The sequence below is a fragment of the Gossypium raimondii genome, chromosome 13, assembly GCF_025698545.1.
Source record: "Gossypium raimondii isolate GPD5lz chromosome 13, ASM2569854v1, whole genome shotgun sequence".
Lineage (NCBI taxonomy): Eukaryota > Viridiplantae > Streptophyta > Magnoliopsida > Malvales > Malvaceae > Gossypium > Gossypium raimondii.
In genome coordinates this window covers 35,186,786-35,208,560 of record NC_068577.1, presented here as the reverse complement: position 1 = coordinate 35,208,560, position 21,775 = coordinate 35,186,786, and the positions used below count along the sequence as shown (strand labels likewise).

Below are 21,775 nucleotides of genomic sequence, written 5' to 3'. Positions count from 1 at the left end.
GGATAGGTTTTTTAAATTAGCAATAGCCATTATCTTTAAGATAGCATGTTATTTCAATCATCTTAACTTAATTCCTAAGATAAATAATTAATGAGTAATTTGGTGAAGCAAAAATGAAATATAAAATATTTGTTGGGCAGCTCAAAGCTCAACACAAATTAATTTTAGGAACAAATGTAGTATTCTAAATTGAAATGGAAGAGAATAAGGGTGAGTTTGGATGGACGGTGCGTTTATTTGCAGTTAGTGTAAAAACAACGGTGGCCGTAAGATTAGATACTGTAGCGATACTGTAGAGTGAGACAAAAAGTAAGCTAAACGCACCGCGCCCAATCGCCCCATCCAAACCCACCCTAAGTATGATACATAACCTTAGGTGTTGCCTTGCTCCCTCTTTCCTTATCTTTTTCATATACATGCTCCCCCTATTCTTTCTCATTTTCTAATAAAATCAACATTTTATTGAAAAAAAAAAAAGGAATTTAACCATGTTTTTTCTAAATTTCTTTTAAAATTTATCACAAATCCTGTATTTTTTTGAAATATGGGAATTTAGTCCATATACTTTTATTTCATGAAATTTAGTCCATTTACTTTTCAAATTTTAACATTTAGGTTTAACTGTTAACACTACTATTTTTTTTGCTAAATTCAAGTTAATTACAAAGCTATTTTTTAATCACATGACTACCAAGTGAGTAATTTTTTATTTTAAAATGGCATAGCAACAAATTTAATAAAAAATTTAACAAGATTAACAATTGGGCTGAATTTTGAAATCGAAAATTAGAGGAACTAAATTTCATGAAAAGAAATATAGAGACTATATTCCTAATTTTCGAAAAGTACAAGTACTTATAGCATATTTTAATCTTTTTTTGTTACCCAACTATTTAATTATCTTTTTTGCTTACCAGTTAGCTAATGTTAAAACAAGCATTCAAAATGTAAGACAGTTGGGTAACATTTTATAACTTTTTATAGTTGAGAAACAAAAAAAACATAATTGAGTTACTGTTAATGTAATTTATCCAAAATAAATAAAAATATTAAATTTGGTTTATTTTGGCAAATATAATTAAGAAAAAGGGAAGGAAGAAACGTGCAAGTGAAATGGGTTTTGGTTTTTTTGTGGGGCTAAATGCAATTTGTTTTTATTCTCAGCAATGATTAGTGGGTGATGCAAGAATAAAATTATAAAAGAAAAAAAAGATGGAGAAAAAGAGAAGGCATGTGGTTGTTTTCATGCCACTTTATTATTTTATTGATGAGAAAAACAAAATTCAAAATTGATGAATATTATTTTATTTTGGGGGCTTTGCTTGGCTCACATTTCATTTGCTTCCGGCCACATCTGCTCACAACGCAGTCTATAATCCCTTACCCCTTCCTCTTCCATTTAAAGCTTTTGTCTAATTCTATTTTAAATTATGGGATCAAATAAAAAGACTGCAATATTCTTGTGAGGTAAATTATTGAACTTGTTTCCCATATAGCTACCTTATGATCAGGTTTCTAATGCATGCCCACTTTATTTCACAGCAAAGTATGTTATAAGTTAAAAAGTGACAAAAACTTTTGGGTTGTTGCTGGCTGCTGTAATAATATTATTTATATTCAACCATTCTTTTTGGATAATTTTGATTTTTATTATATAGTAATAAAAAGATAAACAAAAGAATGAATAGTTTCTGTATTTAATCTTTTAAGAGGTGTTTTGTGCTTCATAAGATTTAAATGATGGAGAAAAATGGAAGAATAAGTTAATAGTTGGTTTGGTTGGATGAGAGAGGAGTGCAGCAGAAATTATATTATTGGTTGGAAAACAGAGAAAAAATCTTCAAGAGAATCAGGAGAGGACCATCACCATTATACCACTTGCCAGACGCCCTGCCTCCTCCTGTGAGACAACCCCCTCATTCAAAAGGAAAAAAACTGAGTTTTATATTTTTACTTCCATTTAAAATCGAACAAGGGTGAAATCTTTAATCTCAGAGATGATGTTAATAAAAATGGATTTATTATTCTTACATCTTGATGTAATCATAATTAAAGAAAATAAAAAAATAAAGGTTATGGCTGTTGCTAGTAATGAAACATATTTGATTGACCATTTCTTATCCATTTTCTTTTTGTTTTCCTTTAGGCCACATTTCAGTGTCGTCCAGCAATTAACAAGAATATTTTAATTAGAGAAATAAATTAAAAACCCGTGATATGATAATAAGACAAGAGGCAACAGTGACAAGGTTAGGTTTTGTACCATTGCTCCTTCATCCTTATCTCTAACATGGGTTTTGGATTTATTAAATAACACACCCATTTTTATATTTGTTCTACCTCCCTCCTCCTCTTGTTTTGGGTTTGATTAATTTGCTGTTTATAATAAGATAAATAAGAATGCAGCTTAAATTAGTCAAGACAAAAAGGTAGGTACGGTAATTTACATTTGCATAATTAGAGCTTTTAATTTAATAGGATTATATGGTGGCATTCAACCAATCCCAAAATCATAAATCACACCGCCATGATTTGACCAATTTAATACAAGTTTGCACTGCACAACTTTCTCCCTGCCTTGCTCACCAATCCATCCTTTATATATATTTTTGAAAAACACAATCATGGTAATAGCAACATTTTTTAATATTAGAAAAATGAAATCATAAGAAGGCAACTCTGCTGCCACCTCAAAAGGGAGCATAACATAAATTAATAGTATGCTCATATCATCAGGGAGATGATATTGTTTGTTCTCTTGTACAACGCCATGTATTGCTAATTATCCATGCATCAAGTACAAGTATATTGGTACGAATACAACAAAAAGAAAAACAAAGGAAGAATTTACATATACACATATTTATAGGAGCATCTTAGGGGGCAATTAACTGTAAGCTGTTTGTTGATGCTTTGGGCTTCACATCATACACAAGTTTGATATCTGCAGGCTTAGCTTGTTGATCTTCCTCTTGGAAGGGTACCTCAAATAACAGTGATTGGTACAAGCACACTTCATCTTCTTTGCAATAGTACACCTGCAAGGTCAAGTACCAAAGAATATATTTGATTTTCATAGTTTTTCCATGATTTAATCTTTAATGTAATCTACAAAATCCTGGCAGACATGGAATAGCTAATAACCATTTAGACATCAACAACACATATATAACTATCCTGCCTGCCTGTTCTTTTGGTTCGACCGGCTATGCTCTTTGGCATCAAAAGAATGTGTGGGGAAAGAAGGGGTAGGGAAAGAGAAAGAAGATATAAATTTCCATTTTTCCTACAGTTATTGAGCTTGATTTTCATAGGCTACCTAATAAAAGCTTCCAACTACGATAGCTGAGTTCGGCCATGAGTAACCCCTTTTGCTTAAAGGCTTTGCACTAAGCTTTGATGTCAATTGCTTTCATTGTGAGGATCAATAAACTTATAAGAATGCCCTACCCTACTGCATTGATACGCAAAAAATAATTGAAAAGCCCCGCAAACCCACTGGCTATGTGCTGCCGCTATATGATATGCTAGCAGTCACAAGCAGTTATTGAACATGCTTCTGGTGGTGCCTAAGTCTAAGCATTCAAAGGCACACGAGTTGTACTGATAAACAAACACGGGTCTACATATCCTAAAACTGTAAAAATTCTATGCTTTCATCATGTGGAGTACCTTGCAATTAATCATCCCTGTAAAAGCCGAAGAAGTGGATCTTCTGAAATGAAGTTTAGCGGATCCCTCTGGACTAAGCTTTCCATCCAAGGGATCAATAGACACAGCATTTTCAGGTTCTATATCAACAGTGAACTTACTCTGTGCTTCCTGCAATTAGTATTAGGTGTCAAAAACATCTAGGAATATTCTTAGATGACAACAGGACTATTTTAACATGACAAAGATAGGGTTAGACCCGTCGGTGAGTCATGTGTGCATCACTTTGGTGTGATTATGGGGGAAGGACAGATGAAGAAACCTTGGAGAAATGATACTCTTCAGGTAAAGAGATCTTAAGATACAAGTTCCCCTCACTGGATGAACCGCCATTAACAACTATGGTCTGTGTGTCAGCTGATGATCGCTTCCTAAGGCGTCTCAAAGATTTGGATTTTGGTGTAGGAGGCTGAACTCCTTTCAGTTCTAAAGTAAGGATTTCAGCATTTTCCTTGTTCAAATCTAGATATCTGATCAGACTGTTGTTTGTATCAGCAATAATTAGTCTTCCTACAAATCAATTGAGAAACACATTCAATACATGATTAACTTAAAAGTAGAAGATAATAATGGTTATATGATGAAATGTTATCTATTCCAATAAGAATACACGTTTTTAGCTAGAACAAAAATTATGTCAAGCAATCGGCAAACTTGTCAGGCAAGTTCCTCTCCTTTTGCTGTAGAATCTTGGTTCAACTAATTGTACTGCATTAATATATCTAACAAATATGCTATAAAATAATTTTTTATTCTTCTTGTAATAATTCATCTAGTTCTAACACTTTGTTCTAGTATTAAAGGGGATTGCTTCAAGCAATCAGGAAATGAGCACTTGACACTGAATTCCAGGACTAAATCATGCTGTGGGATCACCATATACAAAGTTCTTTAATAACTCACTCCATGGGATGTACAGCTCAACCCTAGAACTAAATAAACATTATGGAGGTTACCTCTGTAAAGAAAGACATCTTTCAGAATTCCTGTGTGTGTAATGAAGTTTCATGTAAATGGTAATAAGGTTAAAAAGATAAGTTATATGAAGGAAAAGAGTATAACCATTTTCTGCTTCAATGATCCCTGATGGTTCAGAAAGCTGCAAAGACCATAATAAATCTGTTAAAATGATGCTATTTCCGATTAAAAGTGTGTAGAAAATTTCAAACATAACTTGCGACTGCATAACCTCTTCAATACGGTTACTTGTTAGCAGTTCTAACCTGAGCAGCAAGGGCCTTTCCATCCTTGAAACCAGCTTTGCCTGTCCCTGCCAGTGTTGTAACTCTTTTACTAGCTGGATCTAGCTTCTTGATCTGAAATTTCAAAACCATATGAAAGATAAACCGCAATTAATTTAGCCTGAAACAATTCCAGCCAGTTATCAAGTCAAAAATTTAAACGAAGTGGTAATTTGAACGTTGAGATGCAGTGCATACTGAAGTTTGTTTCTAAAAGTAAATGTACTCGTTACATTTGAACCACACCAAATGTTTCTTTCAGGGTTTAAAGTTCTATGCAAAGAGAAACCAAGTCCTCGATATTTAGCAGTTACAAATCCATAGCTTCTTAAATTTAGAAAGCCAGGGTTGAATAATATAATGAGCTTCACCATCTAATCAACAAGGTTCTTAATTCTAGAATACTGCACATGTTCCATACATACTGAGAGTATGTATTTGAGGAATAAAAAGGACCTTAATAATTAATCCACAAGGAAAAGGAGCTTTGGTTGCAGGAAAGCTTTGCATGTATTACTCAAACAAGTGAAGCACCACTCCTCTCACTAATCTTTAAATTGTACAAGTATGCAGAGCATTTTTGTAGCCTTTAAAAGGAATGTGAAGTTTTAAATGCTTCTTTCAAAAAAGGAAGAACAAAGTTTTAAATGCTAAATTGATTAGCCTAAGTTGACACTTGATTTCAACAGTGGTTCTTTAACTCTAGAAAAATGACCTATAATCATTATTTATATGTTGTAAATAACAAGGAGTTCAATCTTGATCTTACCATACATGTAAGAGTAAATGCAGGGATGTACCTTGTGGTTATAACTGTCTGCTATATAAATCTGACCATCCTTTGCACATAAGACACCCAAGGGATGCTGAAGAAGTACATCAGACCCTACACCATCATGGTCTCCAAACTGCAAAGGGCAGTATGCATTGCAATGACTATCGGCATAACATAATGCCTCGCCAAAATTTTACTAACTATAAACCTTAAATCTAATTTACTTTTTCATGTACTGCTTATCTGCTCTGTGTAATCTTTTAACAAAATTTTAAACTACAATACCCTGAACAAATTTTCAGAGAAAACTGGGTCACCACCAGCTAGCAGTCTTGATCCTCCTGTTTTCAGATCAAGAGCTCGAATGGAGCTACTCTCACTATCAGCAACATATGCCTCCATCAGATCTGAAAAGAAACATTTAAGTAAATGTTCCTTGAAATGATAAAAGAGCATCTAAAACATTTTAAGAAGGTTAAAGAAAAATGAAAATTATCAAGGTATTCCAAATATTACCAGGAGACACTGATATTCCAGAAGGTTGTGCAAAAGATGTGTTTGTAGAGCTACCTCAATGACAAGAAAATAAACATGTTAATGACAAATACATGCAGGTATCTGATATGTACATTTGTATAATATGAATGAAATGACATTATATGCTAGGCAATTTGAGAAAGTAGATAAACACAGTAAGACGGAAAACATGAAAAATTAAGTAGCAGCTGCTTCAAGTATCAGTATTTTGGCCTTACCTTGATCCATTTAAGTTTCTTTCATATCCATTACCACTAAATGCCCTAGTAAACCCATCTTGTATGCTATGCTCCCAAATTTGGTGCTGGCCAGCCATTGCAATGTAGACCTTCTCATTGACAGGGTCAAAGCAGACATCCCAGGGAGAGTTAAGGAGCTGAAAGGAGATGGGTTCAAGTCTTTACTTGAAAGGAAAGAGAAAGTTGAGGAGATTTAACATGCGGTTAAATATTTATACATGCATCATGGAGAAGATTAGCATTATGTAAATAATATGATAAGAAAACATTTCACTTATCCAACTTGAAGGACATGAATAGTGTAGACAAGCAATCATATCAATCCATTTTAAAGTTCTGAAAGTCAAGGCATTGTTGTTTTGCCTGAGAGGCTCCCTTTCCGCCTCCTGTGTAGTCAGAACCTTTTGTCCCATTTCCAGCAAGAGTTCGCACCTTCTCATTAACAAAATCAATTTCCCTACAATAACATTCATAAAACCGAAATAATGGATTAGTGTACAAATAGGAATCTTGGGGGAAAGAGAAACCCTGAAACAGTAAAGTAGTAATTCTTTTAAATATCTTGTACACAAGAAGTACCCTGGACTTGTCTTGATGAAATAATGCACATTGTTCGCATACAATTAGAAAAAGATAGTCACCATTCTTTCACTATCTCAATAACAGAAAATAGAAACTTGTCGGGCTTTCAAACAGTCAAATGTTAGCGTTCAAAATACGAAAGAGAAAACTATCAAGAGAGAAGAAGATGAGAGAAAACACAGATAGAAATTTGAGGAAGAAAACTTGTACCATATTAATTTCATGTGTTGTTGGTTACAACGGAAATGCTTAAAAGGAAAGAGAAAAGAAAACCGTTTGAAAGTTGGTTACTGCCAGACTGTCCGTTATTGGCTTAACTCAAAAATGCCCTATTTCAATAAAAATCTTATACGCTCCATTTTCATTAAAATGCTACGCACCGTTTTTTATTTCATCTTTTAACTCATAACAACTACCCCCTCCCTGTCGAGATCCTTGTCCTCAAGGATCAAACTGAGGATATTTGCTTCGCAATTGCTTTAGAGGTTCCCAGGTAGTGTTCTCCGGAAAAGAATCAGCCCATTCTACTAGAACTTTAGTGATTGCATGATGTCCTTTTTTTACCACATGTCGATCAAGAATTCGAACAGGTTCTTTGGCCCAGGCACCATTGTTGTCAACTACAGGTAGACTGTCTTGGGTAGGAGCTGTTCCCACATGCTCTTGAGTAGTGACACATGAAAAGTAGGGTGTACCTTTGACCCAAGAGGGAGATGCAACCTGTATGCTACCTTCCCTACCCAAGCTTCCACTGGAAATGGTCCAAAATACTTTGGGATAGTTTCTGGTTCCATCTTTTCTTGACTGAGTGTTGCCCATAAGGTTGTAACCTTAGGTAGACTAAATCCCCCAAGTTGAACTGCCTTTCACTCTTGTGCTTATCTGCCTGATGTTTCATTCTATCTTGAGCTCGCTTAAGATGATACTGCAGCATTTTTCTAGCAACTTTCCTCTGTTGCAGGCTCTTATCAACCATGACTATTGGAGAGGCACCAACAAAGTAAGGGTTATGGTGTGGAGGAGGTTGGCCATAGAGCACCTCATATGGTGAGCTATGGATGGTTGAGTGATGGGTTGAATTATACCACCACTCTGCCAAAGGTAACCACTGAAGCCAGTCACCAGGATGCTCTCCTGACATGCAGCAAAGATACCCCTGCAGACATCTGTTTAATTCCTCTGTCTGCCTATCTAACTCAGGGTGATAGGCTATTGACAAGTGCACTTTAGTCCCCACCCTCTTGAATAAGTCCTAAAAAAAATTGCTAACAAAAATTTTGTCCCTATCTGAAATGATTGAGTCAGGCAACCCATGCAAGTTTGAGCCACTGTTACCACTATGTAAGGGTGAGCTAGAGCCAGAAAATGCCCAAATTTTGTGAGCCTATCGACTACTACCAGTATTACAATTTTGCCTTTGGATTTAGGGAGCCCCTTTATGAAGTCCATGCTAATTGAAGACCATGCCCTGTCTAGAATTGGCAATGGTTGTAATAAACCTAGTTTGGCCACAGTCTCAGACTTGCATTTCTGACATGTAGAACATTCCCTGGTCCAAAGCTTCACATCTTTAGTCATGCCTTTCTAGTAGATGATTGAAGCCATGCGATTTCTGGTGGCATGTACACTCGAGTGTCCCCCGATTGCACTCGCATGAAAATGTTAAAATAGGGCCCTCCTAAGATCCCCATCACTGCCTACAAAAATCTTTCCCTTTCTCCTAAAAAATCTTCCATCCAGGTGTATTTGGAAGATGGTGCAAATTGGTTCTTGACCTCTTCATAGAGTTTCTGAAGCTTGCAGTTTGATTGGTAACACCAGTCATTTTCCAAACCTGAGCAGTTTTAATAGAGTTGTTTCTCGAAAGGGCATCAGCTGCAGCATTGCTCGACCTTTTCCTATAAATAACTTCATAGTCATAACCCAACATTTTTACAACCCACCTTTGCTGAAATGGTGTGATAGCTTATTGGTTTGATAAAAACCTCAAGCTTTGATGATCAGTTCGAATCTTGAAGTGTCTCCCCACTAGATATACATGCCATCTTCTCACTACCATAAACACAGCTAACATCTCTTTCTCATATATCGACAATGCTTGATGTCCAACCCCCAACCCATTGCTAAAAAATGCTATTGGTTTGCCTTGTTGCTGGAAAATAGCTCCTACACCAAAGCCAAAGGCATCAGTGTCCATGCAGAATTCCAGTTGAAAGTCAGGCAAGGTCAACATAGGTGCTGAACATAGAGCATCTTTCAGCTGCTAAAATGCAAGGGTAGCTTGATTGTCCCATTGCCAAGCATTTTTTTTAAGAAGATTGGTGAGGGGTCTAGCCAAAAATCCATAATATCTGATGAATTGCTTGTAACATCCAGTGAAGCCTAAAAAACTCCTCAATTCCTTAATACATGAGGGTGTAGGCCAATTGGCAACACAGGCCACTTTCCTTTTGTCCATGGCTATAGTCCCTCGTGCTATCACATGACCTAGATACTCAACTTGTTCAGTTCCAAACGAACATTTGCTTTGCTTGACAAAGAGTGTGTGTTGCCTTAGGATTTGGAAAACCACCCTAAGGTGCTCTATGTGTTCATCCCAGCTTGCTGAAAATACTAATATGTCATAAAAAAAAACCAACATTGTTTTTCTCAAAAAGGGCTTAAAGATAGCATTCATGAGTGCTTGAAAACTTGATGGAGCATTAGTGAGCCTAAAGGGCATTAAGAAGAACTCATAATGCCCTTCATGAGTTCTAATGGCAATTTTGTGGATATCAACATCATTCATCCTTATTTGGTGATGTCCTAACCTGAGGTCCAATTTGGAGAAAACCCTTGTATGACTTAGCTCATCCAACAACTCCTCGATAATAGGAATGAGAAATTTATCTTTTATGGTTAGCTGGTTGAGTTGTCTGTAGTCTACACAGAGCCTCCAACTGCCATATTTATTTTTAACCATAACTATGGGTGAAGCAAAAAAGCTGGTACTGTCTCTGATCACACCAGTGTGCAGCATTTCCTAAATAATCTTTTCTATTTCAGCCTTCTGAATCGTGGGGTATCTGTAGGGTTGTATTTTGATCACAACAGTCTCGTCCTTAAAGGGGATTTTGTGGTCCTGGAGTCTTGTTGGAGGCAGGCCTACAGGGATCCCAAAGATGTCAGAGAAATCCTCTAAGAGTGTTTGCCTACATGAAGCTGAGGGTCATTTGCTTGTATGGACAATTGAGCAGCTGAAGTCATCAGCACTGTGCAGGGGCATAAAAGCTGATCAGTAGTGGAAAAAGATCTTGAAGACTGAGCTACTGACATGACATGTATGCTACCAGGAAGAATACCCTACAAGGTGCAATATTTTTCACCGAAATCAAACTGCATAGTTAATGACCCAAAATTCCAGGGGATGGGTCCTAGTGAGAGTAGCCACTGTATTCCAAGGACCAAATCACACCCTTTCAGAGGTAACAACATAAAATCAGTCACAAACTGGAAACCCTAAGTCTCCCACTTAACTTTCCTACATGTTCCTCTAGTCATTAAGCACCTACCATCTGCTACAGTTACTTTTAACTATTCCTGGCATTCTACAGGAAAAGGTAGTTTACTTACCAGCCTTGTATCCAAAAAGTTATGGGTACTACCCGAATACACTAACACAATGGCTTTGGTATTCCCCACAAGAGCTTCAAACCTCATTGTGTGGAGACCTTGTGACCCTTTCATAACATGCAGCGGTATCATAGGCTCCTGTTGTTTGTCTTTCGTGGGATGATCCTCTACCTAGTCAGAACATTCTTGGAAATCCTCTCCTTCTCCATTAGAATGAGATTCCAACAACACCTGGTATAACTGCCCTTTGACACATTTGTGACTAACATGGTACTTGGCTCCGCACAAAAAACGTAACCCTTTTTGTTTCCTTTCAGTCATTAAAGCTGGGTTGATTCCTTTAGAGGATGCTCTGGGGCCATTAGTTCTACTAGAAGACCCTGCAGTAATAGTGACAAAAGCTCTAGATGTAACTAGTGAAATAGCTCTACTTGGAGCAACACTTTATTTAACATTCGAACTAGACCAAAACCCCCTCCCAGGGGAAGTGTTCAAAATATCCTCCACTTGATTGGCTAAATGAACAGCATCAACTAAGGTTTGAAGCTTAAATAGCCATAAATATTTTCTAACATCATGTTTCAAATTACTAATGAAAATACTTAAAGCATGTTGTTCAGATAGATCTATCTGGTTCAACAACCTTACAAAAAAATCATGTAAATGCTCCATAGAATCTTGTTGCTTAAGGGTTACCAGTTTTGACATGGGGTCTCTGAACTTCCTTGAGCCAAAACGTTCTCGCAAACTGATGGCATATCCTGGTCAATCTAGCATATGCAACCCTCCATGATTTTGGGCATGAAAGTGATGCCAGTCAAGAGCTCAACCCTCCAAGTTCAACATTACAATACGAACTCTGTCATTCTCAGGAACTGCTTCTGCTTCAAAAAGTTGCTCCAACTTAGACCACCTAGCTCTGTAGGCAATCCCATCAAAACGAGGGCACCCTGCTCTATAACTCTTCTCTTGGGACCCTCCTTCTTGTGTAGGAACTGCTAGGGGTAGAGGAGCTTCAAGGGGTTCTTTTGGAAGGAAACCTGGGGGTGGTCTTCCCAAAACGCTCTTTCCTCGGTCTTGAACAATAGCATGAGTTGGCACAGCAAGATTACCAAAATATTGCGTAAACAAACCGTGAAGTTCAGAGCAGAGATGTTGAAGTTTAGATCTAATTTCTCTTGAAAACTCATCTTTAAATCCCTACAGTCGATTTTCCAGTTTTGCGTCGAACTTAACATCCAACTGGGAAAGCTATGCTTAAATCTTTTCCACCTCTTGCTGCAACACATGAACCTCCTTTTGTACGTGGGTAGTTACTCCTTCACCGACCATTGTGATCGGAAAGCTTTGATACCTTTGTTAGTGTTCAAAATACGAAAAAGAAAACTATTGAGAGAGAAAAAGATGAGAGAAAACACAGAGAGAAGAGAGAGAAATTTGAGGAAGACTTGTATTGTATTTAGGGGTGTTCATTCAGTTAACCGACCCGAAATAACATTAATCGAATTAACTGACCTTTCAAAATCTTTAACCGTTAACCGAACCGAAATTTTTTTGGTTAATTCGGTTAACCGACCGAATTAACCGAAAATTATATATTTTTTATTTTTGGTTAAAAATTACCCGAATTAACCGAATTAACCGAATTACCTAAATTAACCGAATTAACCGAATTACCCGAATTAACCGAATTGAAATTACTTTTAGACTTTTAGACTTTAGTTTTAGTTTTAGGTTTAGAATTTTATTTTTATTTATTAAATTATTTGTAATTTTTATGATTGGGTTGGGTAATTGGGTTAGGTTGAATACTTGGGTTTAGATTGGGTTTAGGTGAATAGTGAGCCTATTTATATATTATAATTTTATTTATTAATTTTTTCGGTTAAACCGAAAAAATTCGGTTAACCGACCGGTTTCGAACCGAATTAACCGTTAATTGAAAAATAAAAAATAATTAACCGACCCCCGACCGAAAAAATTCGATTAACCGAATTCGGTCGATTAACCGAATTTTTTCAGTTTTACCCGAATTTTGCACACCCCTAATTGTATTCATTTCATGCCTTGCTGGTTACAGCTAAAATGCTTAAAAGGAAAGAGAAAAGAAAACCGTTTGAAAGTTGGTTATTGCCAGACTGTCTGTTATTGGATTAGCTCAAAAACGCCCTGTTTCAATATAACTTCTTATACAGTCCGTTTTTATTAAAATGCTTGCACCGTTTTTTATTTCATTTTTTAACTCGTAACATCAAATCATAGCAAGTTGCATACCTCAAAGCATGATTTTCAGTATCTGCAACATAAAGAAGATTCTTCTTTGCATTGTAAGCCAGGCCCTATAGAAGTATAATGACATATGTTTAACAAAGATAAGGCAATAAAACCACAAGGAAAGGAAAAAGAAAAAAAATAAAAATAATTATATATATGTAGTCAACGCTAAAAAATTGTCAATGACCATCGCAGTAAATTAACTAATCACCTGAGGGCGATTAAATGTAGCATCATCAAAGGAACCATCACGTAAGTCCTCTTCTCCTGTGCTTCCAATTTGGACAATGAAGTTCCCATCTAAATCAGTCACCACCTGAAATCATGGTCCACATGCCACCATTTAATAAGGTAAGAAAAGACTCAAAATAATTGGATGGCCCCAATAATGCAATTGTTACCAATAACTAACATTCTCTTATGACTAAAAAAAGAATCTCTTTACCTTTATGGAGTACAAGTCAAAAGAAACTAATAAAACTTTGCAACATATGGATATGCTAATATTACTCTTTCTAACATCAAGCACTTTTTCCATAGATGGCTCTTACTTTTGGAGATGTGCACAGGTGTCATGTGCTGGGCATGCATGTGAATGAACACTTTTCCAGGAACCTGAGTGCAAGTCAATTTGCATGTCATATCAATGAGTGAGAGATAGAAAACCTACTATGCGGTTATGGTTACTATCTGAAATGAAGAGCCGGTTGTTAAGAATATCTATCGCCAGCTTGCCAGGAAACTTTAAAGGAGATGTAAGCATGCGAGGATCATTGTCTTTTTCCAGGTTCAGTGGAATTGGTTTGTTGTCCAACAACTTCTTTTGATCATAAAAAAGAAGAGCTGCTTCCACTAAATAATCAAGATCCTTACAAGGAAAAAAAATAAAAACATATTAGCTCCATTCTTGTTTATATACAAACGGGTGAAGTAAGTTTAGTGTTTGTATTGCAACTTTGTAACCACAATTACAATAATGCTATTTTATTGCCAAAACCTGACTCCAACTTGATGTGAAAAAGTCATCCTAATGCAGTTGAGAAAGCATTGCCATGAATTCAGACATCCAGTAAAATATGAACCGCAGTCATCCAATTTCGTACAAGACTACGTGATTTATGGTTAAAGCTTTCATATTAAATGAGTATGGTTTAGAAATGAGAATTGACTAAACAGTAAAGATTTAATTATAAGAACGGCAGATTCCTCTAATACAACAATGAGCTCACACCAGTAGTTTTGAGTCCTCTCTAATTCTATCTCTTTGCCCCCCAATAATCAATTCATACCTTAAGCGACAGAGCAAGTCTTGATTAAGTCATATGCTTTGGAATTATCAAAAGCACTCTTTAATGAAGATACATAATTGATGACAAGTATAACACATTAACAGATTATTGAAATTATGCGACACAAATACAAAATGTTTTTAGAATGACCCTGTAATCAATGGTTCACCGTTATTCACTGAGTTCCGTAGTGCTAACTTAAATTGTGCCTTTCAAGAAGCATTTTAAAATCCAGAAGTTGAGAAACTATATCATTCAGTTTTGAAGTCCTTTTGACAAAGTGCTTAAGTTTGTAATTCTGCATTGTTATTTCATCAAAGGATCAAATCACATGGATGGATATGCACAAGTGTTACATTTCTATTGTATGCTGATTAATGCTATGAATATACTTCATTTATTTGAAAGGAAAACTGTGATGCAACATATTTCAGTAAGAAAAATGTGTCGTCGTTACCTTTCTGTGGCCTTCACCTGCTATTTGTGCTAACAGCTTACCGTTGGGTCCAACAATGGCAAATGTAGGCCAAGAATTTACACCTAACTCTCGCCATAAATACATATCTCCATCATTGACAACCTAAATAATAGAACTCATATGGTAAGCTTCAAGAGAGAGAGAGAGAGAGGGAGAGAGAGAGAAATAGCAGACGATTTATTCAAAAAGATTATTAGTGGATGGACAAAATTATATATATGATATTAATTAGATATCAGGAAAAAGAGGAAAAAAATTCTAGGCTTACTCATAGTAGTTATATCTTTGAACAAATAACTGTCTTGTAGTTCATATTATTTATATAAAAATGTATATATTTAGTCATGACTCATGACATGGCTATTTCCAGTTAAAAGAAATCAGTTCTTATATTCAGGTTGAATTACAGACTTGGTTTTACCAAGAAACTACCTACCTGATATTTAGTTCTATGATACCAAAGTACATTGAAAAAGTTTAGGATTCAGCTTAATGAACAACCCAAGTATTCAACTTACAGGATGTGTGATGCCATAGCGCAATACTGCATTACGGATGGCCCCTAAATCCTTCTCATTATCAAACTTTGCCGAATGCACTCCAACAACCGTGAACTGTAGAAATACCCACACAAAAAACAATCTGATACAGGAATACAGTTAAAGATAGGGATGGCAATGAAGCACGATGGGGGCAGATAGTGCTAAATCCACTACTGCTCCATAATTGGCAAGCTTTGCTCCACCACTTGCCTCGCTCCACTGTAGATATATAATCTTGAAAACCACTACCACCTCCATGGATGTTGGATGCATCCATCCCCGGCCCACTCCACTCCACTTCAATTTAATTTTTGCTAGTTATCTTTAATTTTTTCAATCTTTTTAAAATCAAGTAAATATTTAAACATAATCCTTCAAAAAATTATTTAAACATAAAATACATGATTTTTTTCTATATTACATTATTACATTTTTACCCTTTTAATAGTTTATATATACAAGGATAGAATGGTAATTTTATATAGTGGAGCAGGTCGAGGCGGGGCAAACAATTACCAAAACCGCTCCATACCCACTATTCAAAAGAAAAAATCCACCCCGCCCTGCCTTGCATCCACTTTTCAAACAAAAAATCCACTCTATTTTGTCATCCCTAGTTAAAGATTAGCATCCACTGATAACTCGGAAACTAATTACAATCAGTATATCAGTATCAAGTAGTTAGATTGCATGCAGTATGTGTGTCCTTGTCTTTTCCCTACTGTGGCTCAAATCTTGATACTCTTATTTTTACCACAAATGTTTTACATAGATATTGAATTACCACTAATCCCAATTACATAGGGTTCACCTTAGAGAACCTTTGTTCACCTGCAATTTTCCCTAATCCCATAATGTCAATCATCAATCTAACTCCTCCAGAACCATGTGTTTGCCGTTTTCTTTCAAGTTCCAAGTGCACATGCATTAATTGTGGGCAAAACTAACCCAAAAAAGCAACTTGGAAATTGATAAGAAAATATCACAATGGAAATTATAAAAGAGAAAATAGATGAAACATATTGCATCTAATGAGAAGATAAGATCTTACAGGCTTAGCTTTGTATTTCTTCTCCAAAAAGTCTAGATCTGGTAAAACATGCATGCAATTTATACAGCAATAGGTCCAGAAGTCCAGCAAAACTACTTTTCCTTGCAAATCCTGCTCAAAACGTATTAAATCATAGGAATGAGGTTATAGTTCTCACATTGACGTATGTTATTCCAAGCCATGAGTAAAAATTTGTGCTAAACTGATGATTTTTCTATTAGCTGAGCCAGTCCTGATATCCGAAATGGAACTAAATACAGATGATGTATTTTCTTGAAATTAGCCACAACCATATTAGTTTTGAATATTGCATACCTTTCACGATTAATAGCCATTTTAGTTTCAATACTGGTTAATAATAAGCCAATGCTGAGATTCCATAACTTGAAAGCTTGCAGTAAACTGATATTGCTTTCACCTTAAACATTTCAGTTTAAGCATGAAACTCTTGACATACATTAAAGCCTACATAACATGTACATCTATAGTTGGAAAGTGTCCTAAGAATTTACCCTTTGAAACTGAAGTGGTGCTGTATTGAGCCAGTCAAGCTTTGCTGGAAATTCTGGCACTTTTGGAGCAGTTCCCCTTAAAAAGTGAAAGAAGATATATTTAAACAGATTAAGCATAAAATATACGAAAGACGTTTAAAGAAAAGAGGATGAATAAAAATGAATGACATAAATGATAAGGATGCATTATTAACAGTGGAGAAAGAAACTTCTTACCTGGATTCCAGATCAGATATATAGTTCACAAATTGTTGAATCCTTGCAGAACGCGATTCATCTATAACCAATCAAATGGCAGTTAGTTTGAGACTATGGATTAAAAATAACTTGAGAAAATTAGATCTTCATAGCAATTAACGTCTTGTTAACTAAAATCAATTGGTTAAGTGGCGGGCCCAATTTGAACAAAAGACCACAAGAAACCCTAGACTTAAAATATGTGAGATATCACCACATAACAACATTATCCTCACATGTAGCTGAACGAAGGCCTACACATAGACAACCTCACATGGGGTAACAACAAATGTAAGATAATGCCACATAACACTTATCATATAGAACATATGATACCCCGAGAAACCTAAGATTTAACGCTTCTCATATAGACATATTGAGCAAATATAAAACTAGAAGCACAAGAATATGACACAAGCACTAAAAAGAATTCCTTGACAATTAACACATACTTTACCTTCAGAGGGACCAAAAAATGGGTTCTTGGCTGCAAACAACATATTCCAAATAGCTTTCGGTGATGCATATTGCATTGCCTGTGAGAAAAGTCAGAGCCATTGCACACACATATATCATACAATAACGAAAAAAAAAACAAACACAAGGATTGTAATGCCATTCCTAGGCAGTCATATGGTTATAATGCTTGCAGTCTACAACAATTTCAACAAGATGCAGTTTCCAGCATCCTTGTTCAACTAAGTCAGTTATACCTTCCAGTTTGAAACAGCAAAGTAGAGACAAGATAAAGCAATGCCCAAACTTCCATATCTCAATATGTCTCGCCTAGAACCCTGCAACCTGTCCATAAATTATTTCTGCAACCTCAAGATGAAGTAGTTTCATTAACTCCTATGCTTATGATAACAGAAATTCGGTGATAACATTTTATGCTGATGGCTGAAACTTTTCTTGTATGTTAAAAATTGTAAGCTAATTACAGACATTACATGGCTTGAGTTGAATGCTTACTAGATATTGAAGAGGCACCCAAAATTGATAAAGAAAATATTTTCATCTATAAAGCAATATACATCTTAAAGCTGCATGCCGAGATTTTAAGCAAACTAAAAGAACTTGAGGAGGAAGAAAATTTTAAAATCTTAATTGATAAGAGACAATGTAAGTTCAGAGTTTTGAACACATATAGGTCATATCTTACCCCTGAAGGGAGAAGACCTCATTGCTAGGAACATCCACACCAGGGGTTGATCCATTTCGAGTTCTTTCATTGAGAATTCTTGATGGATTTTGTTCAGTAACTTGCAGAAACTGCATATCCTGCACCATCTCATCTGCAATGATATTTATTTATTAGAACTTTATATGCCAAAATCTACATGCCTTAGTGATCAATCAGGAAAAGAATGGCTTCAGGGATACCCAATGCCGCTTAGTTTAAAGGTGATTGTTTTTCTCATTATTTCATCAAATTCAAGATCAAAATTTAGTAGTATTAGCTTGTTGGTGCACAAGGATGGACTTTGTCAATAGAATTGAAAATTTTCCACTACATAGGATACCAATTACAACAGCGAATGTATCATGTGCTTCCATAAAAAAACAAAAAGAATGCTAAAAAGCATCATCATTTTACAATGTTGATGGTACAAAATGACATTTGCAGCATATTCTCAGGACTACAGACTATAACCACCTGAGCCACCACTGAGAATATCATCAAGTGAAACACTTCCAATATCATTTCTGATAATTGATGGACCAGCAGGTTTTAGAGTCTCTTCTGTCAATGTAGTTGTCACAGCTATGCATCTGCAGGCAATGGAGAATGATTAGAATTACTATAAAGTTACTCCATTTCTGTATGATGAGAGAAGCAAATGGTTGACAAGCACAACCTAAACATTAATCTATATGTTAAGAAAAGGGAAAAGCAGATGATTTTGATACAACATATTAATCATGTAAGCAAATCATATTCTTCCCCCAAGTTGAAAGTGTGAAAAGAAAATAAAGAAGGAAGTAAAAAGCAAAGTAAATAGAAACAAACATGAATATAGATCATATACCTCATTTTTGCTGCATTAGCAGCCTGTACTCCAGCCAAAGCATCTTCAATAACAATACACTGGCAAATTTAGGTAGATGTCATATTTCTCAGCAGAAGAATTACAATGGAACTTTAGGAAACAAAGAATTTTAACAACAGAAGCTCTGCAGGATTATTGTAACAAGAATATAAAATTCTCCAAGCAAGTCATAAAGCTATCAAAGTTCAGCTAACAGACAGTGGTACGCCACCCACGAGAGAAATGGGAAGTATGATAGGTGCATGAAACATGACAGTTGCAACTGGTAGAGGGGAGAGAACTAGATATACCTCATCAGGGGAAACGTCTAATATCTTTGATGCAGCTAAGAAAATATCTGGAGCAGGTTTCAGATTCTCAAAAGCATCTGCTGACACAATAGCATCGAACCTGATATATAAAGGCTAGAACCATAATAAGAACAAGAAAAAAAAAACAGATTGATGCTGCAAAGCTAAAAATGAAAATATACAACCAATATATTCATCCAAACAACTATATTAGGTTGGCAGTTGGCTTACATTGATAATGGCAATCCAGCAGCAGCTAAGTTAGCATCAACCTTGACACGATCAGCACTGGATGCAACAGCAACTTTTAGGCCTTTGTTTTTACACTGTCACACAGAATATTCCATCATATGATCATAAACCTGAGGTGACATCATTATCTCACTAGTGACAATTGGCTTCCGTACCTCATTAATGAGCTCAAAAGCACCTGGAAATCCTATTCCAGAATTAGGTTTTGCATACTACAAGAAGGAAAGAACTTTTTGTGTGAAAATTTGTTCACTGAAAAACACTAAAAATGGGCATTGTATGATAGTCCTTTCATAAGAAGAAAGAATAACTCTCCATATAAAAACTAAGTGCTGATTACCTTATCAAGATATATCTCAAAGAATCTCTTTTTTGCTGCCTCAGTGTTAAATTCTTTAACACCCTTAACAGAAGCAACGCCTCCTAAAAAGTTTGCTTCACCTGGTATATCAGTAAAGTAGAAATATGCAGGTAAAGTTAACAGCTCTTCATGACATCAAAATTAATTAACAATAAATCAGAAGAACTATTTGTCGCAGATTTACATATTTACGAAGGACTCTTTGAAACACATTTACTTCTTAATCAGCACCATACAATTAATCACCTACATTCCTCAAAATTCTTACTTTTCCGAATCACTCAAATTTATGGAAGACTATCCATAACAGGAGAAACTTAAAATAAATATCAAGGGATCAAACTAAAATTTTACCCATTCCAGTGAAAGGAGCAAAGTCCTCCGCAGTGACTTGGACACCCATCTCTGCAAAAACATCAACAGCAGCCTTTCTAGAAGGGTTCTCACTATTGCACAACACTCCATCCATGTCAAAAAGTACAGCAGACACCTTGCCCCATTCTTGTTTACTAGTTTCTTTCACATTCTTTTCTTCCACCTTAACACATGCCTTTACCACCATTTTCCTTGTAAAAACTCTGCACTTGGATCTCCATTGAAAGAAGGAGGTTGCTGTTGATATGGGTTTGGGTGATGAGAAGAAGGAGAGCTTTGTTGGGTGAGACAGAGCAGTTGGAGTTGACAATAGTCTCACGGCCATAGCACAAACTCAGTTTTCTGTTTGAGTGGCGGTAACTGGTTCCTGGAAAGGAGATTTTCAGGATTAAATTGTTTGGGTTTTTTTTTTTGGTGGACTATATCATCCTTGATGTAATTAAAACAGACCTTTGAATTGTTGGGCTATTTGTCCTTGCAGTGCACTGAAAATGGTTGGATGGTGTTTATACTATAAGTAGTGGTGGAGATGAAGACTTCGTCTTCTGCTGATTTTTCATTTGGCTGGCAATAATTGGTGCTTTATCCGTTTTGGTGCATTTGTATGGGTCTTAGTGACATTAAACTAGAGACAGGGCCCACTGAAAATAGATAATGATAATTGGATTAAAATTTGTAAATACTCCATATTTATTATTTAATATTTATGAAAACACGACGGCTACGAGCCATGTTTCCTCACCATCAATATAAGAGAAAAAATTATATGAAATTGTGATTCCACGCCATTCCTATCTCTTTCTAATAGGAGAATGACAAATTAAATTTTTGTTCTTGATTTTTAATTTTTTTTTCTTTTAATATAATATAAAAAAGATAATTGTTGTTTACCTTGAGGTTTTAAATATTATTTTTAAAATACAATAAATTGATTTTTAAAAAATTGAGATGAAAGATATTATAAAAACAAAATTTTGTCTCGATGTTCCATCAGTAAGCTTATACAAAAAAAATCTTAAACAAATTTTACATGGATAAATCATATTCATTGAATACATCAATAGTTGTAAAATCACTAGATGGGAATAAAGATTGACGAATAATTTTTGGTCATGAAGTATCATATTTAAGAGTTAGACTTATAGGGGCATTTAATGTATCCTGCAAACAACGTAGGGCATTAATGTATCTTGCAAACAACGCACGACTTGATATAACATTCATAGTGAACTTGTTAGCAAAATTTAATTCTTCTCAAACACAGAGACATTGTAATGGAATTAAATATATATTTAGATCTCTCAGAGGAACCATCCATATGGAATTATTTTATCCAAGTGGAAGTCGAATTATTCTTTCTTTTTTC

At 35.5% G+C, this 21,775-nt stretch overlaps 1 protein-coding gene across 3 annotated transcripts; it reads right to left on the bottom strand.

Moving 5' to 3' along the window:
- Nucleotides 1–2,628: 2,628 nt before the first annotated feature.
- Nucleotides 2,629–20,992, bottom strand: LOC105782599 (protein SUPPRESSOR OF QUENCHING 1, chloroplastic). Of its 3 annotated transcripts, XM_052626157.1 has the most exons (29): nt 20,860–20,992; nt 20,389–20,776; nt 20,014–20,114; nt 19,829–19,885; nt 19,653–19,747; nt 19,422–19,521; nt 19,111–19,169; nt 18,738–18,853; nt 18,243–18,375; nt 17,794–17,881; nt 17,538–17,616; nt 17,060–17,120; nt 16,844–16,919; nt 16,332–16,442; nt 15,257–15,352; nt 14,718–14,840; nt 13,642–13,839; nt 13,183–13,287; nt 12,972–13,036; nt 6,867–6,960; nt 6,483–6,640; nt 6,244–6,293; nt 6,013–6,134; nt 5,753–5,860; nt 4,935–5,027; nt 4,774–4,810; nt 3,974–4,221; nt 3,673–3,822; nt 2,629–3,038 (listed from the first exon to the last, which is right to left on the bottom strand). In XM_052626157.1, exons 2-29 carry the CDS (start codon nt 20,732–20,734, stop codon nt 2,877–2,879), a joined length of 3,231 nt encoding a protein of 1,076 aa, XP_052482117.1. In that variant the 5' UTR covers nt 20,735–20,776; nt 20,860–20,992; the 3' UTR covers nt 2,629–2,876. The 3 variants fall into 3 exon arrangements, 2 of the variants coding, with proteins under 2 accessions (XP_052482117.1, XP_052482118.1); XM_052626158.1 differs by lacking the exon at nt 2,629–3,038 and having other exon boundaries at nt 3,911–4,221; nt 20,389–20,983; XR_001129853.2 differs by lacking the exons at nt 2,629–3,038; nt 3,673–3,822 and having other exon boundaries at nt 4,028–4,221; nt 4,901–5,027; nt 20,389–20,983.
- Nucleotides 20,993–21,775: the final 783 nt, after the last annotated feature.

What these genes read in the sequence shown, in the direction of transcription:
- LOC105782599 (XM_052626157.1), bottom strand. Translation starts at nt 20,734, where the DNA reads ATGGCCGTGAGACTATTGTCAACTCCAACTGCTCTGTCTCACCCAACA. An exon ending in GCTGGATTGCCATTATCAAT is followed by an intron (nt 19,522 to 19,652) that starts GTAAGCCAACTG and finishes TTTATATATCAG; the next exon opens with GTTCGATGCTATTGTGTCAG. An exon ending in GCTATGGCATCACACATCCT is followed by an intron (nt 14,841 to 15,256) that starts GTAAGTTGAATA and finishes TCTATTATTTAG; the next exon opens with GTTGTCAATGATGGAGATAT.